This window comes from Microplitis demolitor, chromosome 8, assembly GCF_026212275.2.
Source record: "Microplitis demolitor isolate Queensland-Clemson2020A chromosome 8, iyMicDemo2.1a, whole genome shotgun sequence".
In the NCBI taxonomy this organism is placed as follows: domain Eukaryota; kingdom Metazoa; phylum Arthropoda; class Insecta; order Hymenoptera; family Braconidae; genus Microplitis; species Microplitis demolitor.
The window spans coordinates 13,845,164-13,849,852 of NC_068552.1; the positions used below are offsets into that span (position 1 = coordinate 13,845,164).

A 4,689-nucleotide genomic window follows, 5' to 3' on the forward strand; every position below is an offset into this window, starting at 1 on the left:
TACAAGTACTAATTTTATTCACGTTAATGTAACAATTACAAAAAATTGCTATTACATTATTATACATAATTCTGCAGATTTATTTTCCAAGAGGATTGTAAATCCACGGATATTTATCGGGACAAACTTTGACACAAGAATTTATCCATCTTTCTTCACCAGTGATTGTTTTCAACCCGCAACTTCGAGGAGTGCAGCTAGCAGTTGGAACTCTTACTTCACATTCACCAAACGGTTTTTTAACGTCCAAAGACTTTGGATTTTTTATCCATTCAATAGCTTTATTCACACTCACGAGATAAACGTCTGGTAAACTTTGAAGATGATCGATAAATCTGTGATAAATTTCATCATTAATATTGTATACACAATAATTATATCTAAATAGGTTAAATATTTAAAATTATGTAATGTAAAATAAATACTGACAATTTATAGGCTTTGAAATATTCGGGATTGCGTAGAAACCAAGCGGCATGCATGAAAACTGGGAAGGGTGCCCGTGAGTTGTTATAGTGCCGTTCAAATTGCTTGATGATCCATTTTGAAAGCGGCTCAGCTTGCTTGGGTCTGAAACACCCACGGGTCAAATTACGAGGTACAATATAGTGGCGCTCCGCGGTTGGACAATGAATTCAGGCTCAATCGAGCGTGTTAGTTGATCTACATCTTGTTGTATGTGGGGGGTTTAAATGTGTCGTTATGGATTATCGAAATTAATCAAAGACTCGTAAAGCATTAATTGACACGCCAGTGCATATATATATATATATATATATATATATATATATATATATATATATATATATATATATATATATTGTATAATAAAATTTTAGGTCACACGGGATTAATAAATTTAAATGTGACCGCTAAATAGTACACACTGTTACATATGTATGAACAAAAAATACAATAATAAATAATGCTTGTAATAAATTTTTTCGTATTATCAAGTACGTCACTTGAAATACAGTTGAGAATGAATTTTAGTTTATGAAGAATACATTTAGGTAGGAAGTGCAAATGATTTATTGACTTACATGTTCGTGCATGCGTCTACCATACTGCAACTAACATTCTTTTCATCCAACCACATAGTCATCGGTACTTCCCAGACGTTAGGAAAACTGGCAGTTGGACAAGGTTCGATCATGCAATCTTGGTGACTGGCATATTCCAGAGTATATGGCCACAATGGAGTATCAACATATCGTATTGTTGGTAGTGAGCTGTCATAAACCAATCCGAGCTCTTTTAACCCCTGAAAACTAACATTACCCGATGTCTGTAAGAATGGTAATCTTGTACCTCGTATATCACTCTTGGGGATTCCCGCAAAGTGCATGACTATCTGCCTCATATCGTCAAATTCTGCTTTGAAAGTCGTGAGATTTATCTGCTGCCAGTAATCTTGTATGGCTGCGTGACTGTAGACAAAGCACTGGATTAACGTTAGAAATGTTTTAAACTAAAAAATATTATATGAATATTACAAGAATTCTTAGTTTCATTATTAATTTTAATTGCATCATGCAAATAGATTTAATGAGGATTAATGCTGTCAGACTGCTTTTAAAATTTTTTAATTTTTAATGTTTATAAATACAGAAAATTACGTGACAGAATGTAGAGCGATCTCATGTCCTCTTAACCATAAATCGTGGACTTTTGAATAGTCGGTATATTCATGACTGAGAAAATGAGTGGCAGTTACTGGACACCCATCTGGGTTTTTACGACCAAACACCGATTTTGAAAAATAATCGTACGTTATCGTAGTTACAGCATCATCAAATGTTAACATAACAATCTAGCAAAAAGAAAAAATGATACACTATTTACGGGCTCGACCTTTCACTATTGAAATTTGATTATGCGGTTGAAAAGTGGTTTAAATTACATAAATTTATATAAAGCGTACCTGTGGTATTTTTGATGTTGGAATAGCACTACCACTTTCTGTAGTACTACATTTGCAGTTGGGTAATTTGCAGACTGCGGGTATACAAGGTTCAGCCAGTTTCAAGCACTCGGTCCAATTGATAGTCATACTCATGAGTATGCCAAATAAAATCAGAGTACACTTCATTTTGTATAATATTGGCTCATGAGCAGAACGGAAGTTAATGTTATTCTGAAGAGTACCATTTACGATCGTCAGTTCGACGTTATATTTGTAAATCGATACCTTTTTTTATTCTATCATAGATTTATTGATAACATATAAAAGATAGTAAACTGTGTCTTCATGATACTCATTAAAAAAAATCATAAATGATTACATTTCCTGTAGACAATTTTCCTTTTTCCTCAGTTATCTGATTATTGAACGTTATCGATTTCGATATTGGATAAGGCATGAGATTTCGTGGAAAATAACTGACGTGTTCTAACTGTACTAAATAAATATAAACTTCTGGCAAAGGTATAAATTTAACATTAAATTAGTAGGTAAGTAAGCCATTAAATAAAACCAATTTTTTATTATGTGAAATAGTATATGGCAAATTGGTGAATAATTTAGCTGGCAAACTTTTTCTATAGCTATCGTAACGTTGGTAACGATAATAATAGTTTTATCGCAGACTCTCGTGTTCTATCTCGTTATCCTGATAATGCTATTGTCGATACTACTGTGTGTGTATATGTACACATATACGCACAGTAAAACATACACAAACAAGCCTCAGATATACATGGAGAGATAGGATAAACGGTTTTGTAACTGACGACGCGAAAGTGAGTGAAATGGCATTAAATCCCGTATTTAGTTGAGCTTCTCATAATTTTACTAAACCTTCGTACAGTGGAATATTGGTGTACTTAATGTAATCATTTTTGCAAAGAGAATTGTTAAAGACAACTGTAATACTATACGGCATAAAATAATTATCATTTAATTGACGTTAAGTAAAAACAGATATCGAACTGGAGATAAAACTTTTTTACTTACCTTTACTTTTTTAAAACTTTAAATATTAATAATAGTTAAAAAATACTTACTAATGTTTGGAATCTTGACGTTAATGAGAATTCATGAGAAAAAAAATTCTTTGTACAACATGATAACACTAAAAACAAGTTAAGACTTAACTTGAGATAAAAATTATACTGTGAAAAATTATCAGCAGTCAAAAAATAATTATTTTCTCAAATTTTTATTTTATTCGTCTGCTGAACTAAGCTACACTATAAAAATTTGCGGAGTGAAGGCAGATTTAATCCGGAGTGAATGTGGACCGGATGAGTGTTTATTTATTTAATCCCTCCGAGTGAAATTTACTTCGAAAGCGTTTATTTTATTGTTAAAACTCCGAATCGAAGTGAATACGGATTTAAATAAAATCCAGATCACTCCGAAATCACTCCGCTGAAAAGACAAATTCCCTGTAAATTCCCAAAACTCCAAGTTATGGAGTGAATTTGGATTTAAATAAAATCCGTAATCACTCCGAATTCACTCCTGATTTTTTACAGTGTAAGTACCTATACACTGTAAAAATTTTTTTGGACCCGGTGTAGTGTGAATGTCTCGGTGTAAAAATTTTGGTGTAAAAATTACACCACATTCGGTATTTAATTTAGGTGGTGTGAATTCAAAATTTTTACACTGCCAAACGTGTAAATGTAGAATTTATGATAATCAATTTTGCGTTAAGAAAATTGATCATAAAAATATTTAAATGTTAAAAATACTATTTAATATCTAAATCTTATGTTATACCTATGTACCTTTTTGTGACCCTGTTACTGGCCATATGGTTGTTGGGTCTTGTTATAATTAAATAAATTAATAAAATTAATATAGTTATTGATTAAGTAGTAGAAAAAAAAATTTTTTCAATATCATTTGTTGGTCATTAATAAAAATTATAACGAGTAACACGGAATGGTGTAAAAAAAGTAGATTACACCGTGTTAAAATTACACGAATGGAAAATTTACACCGTGAGAATTTTACACCTTTATTTCACACTACACGGCCGTGTAAAGTTCTCCGGGTCAATTTTTATACCGAATTTTTTTAGAGTGTAAAAGTTTTAGATCATAAGAATTTATGAAATCGGTTAAATTTAATTTAATCTAGTAGATACCGTTCAGAATAAAATTTATTCAAATTTCATTTGCTAAGATGAAGCTTACGGAACTACAAGTTGAAAGAGTATAAAGTAGTTATTATTACGACTGATGTTTAAGAAAATATGTAAGAACGTTTGCGAGGAAATAAATTTTGTTATAAGATAAGAGGTTGAGAATTTAAAATGTGATAAGATTAGAGAAAATATTATGTAATTCTCAAAATAATAAACAGAATTAGCGGATTATTATTTTTCATACATGTTTTGGATGTCTATAAAATAATATGTCAGAGGGTCTGGATATATTGAGGGCCACGGAATACAGCGAGATAAAATAATTCAGTGAATATGGTCGGGTATATTTTGTAAATTTATTAAAGCAGTAACAGTAACAGTAGGGTTTACGTGCATTCACCAATGTGGCGGTGGACAGAGTATAGAGTATGCGTGGTACTACATTTTAAAGGTAGAAGGTGGAAAAGGGCGCGAGAGCGCGTCGTATTCTCTTGGGAACAAACCCAGGTCGTTCCGATATATGCAAGTGACCTATACGCGTTACTCTACTCATATAGATATATATATACCTACCTACATACATACATACATA

The 4,689-nt window shown here is 31.7% G+C and overlaps 1 protein-coding gene across 1 annotated transcript; it reads right to left on the reverse strand.

The window, feature by feature from the left end:
• On the reverse strand, positions 1–2,053 carry LOC103573335 (chitin deacetylase 8). The gene is made up of 5 exons (XM_008552370.3): positions 1,925–2,053; positions 1,620–1,813; positions 1,044–1,430; positions 430–570; positions 1–335 (listed from the first exon to the last, which is right to left on the reverse strand). The coding sequence occupies exons 1-5, from the start codon at positions 2,051–2,053 to the stop codon at positions 80–82; spliced, it is 1,107 nt and encodes a 368-aa protein (XP_008550592.3). The 3' UTR covers positions 1–79.
• Between the last annotated feature and the right edge of the window lie 2,636 nt (positions 2,054–4,689).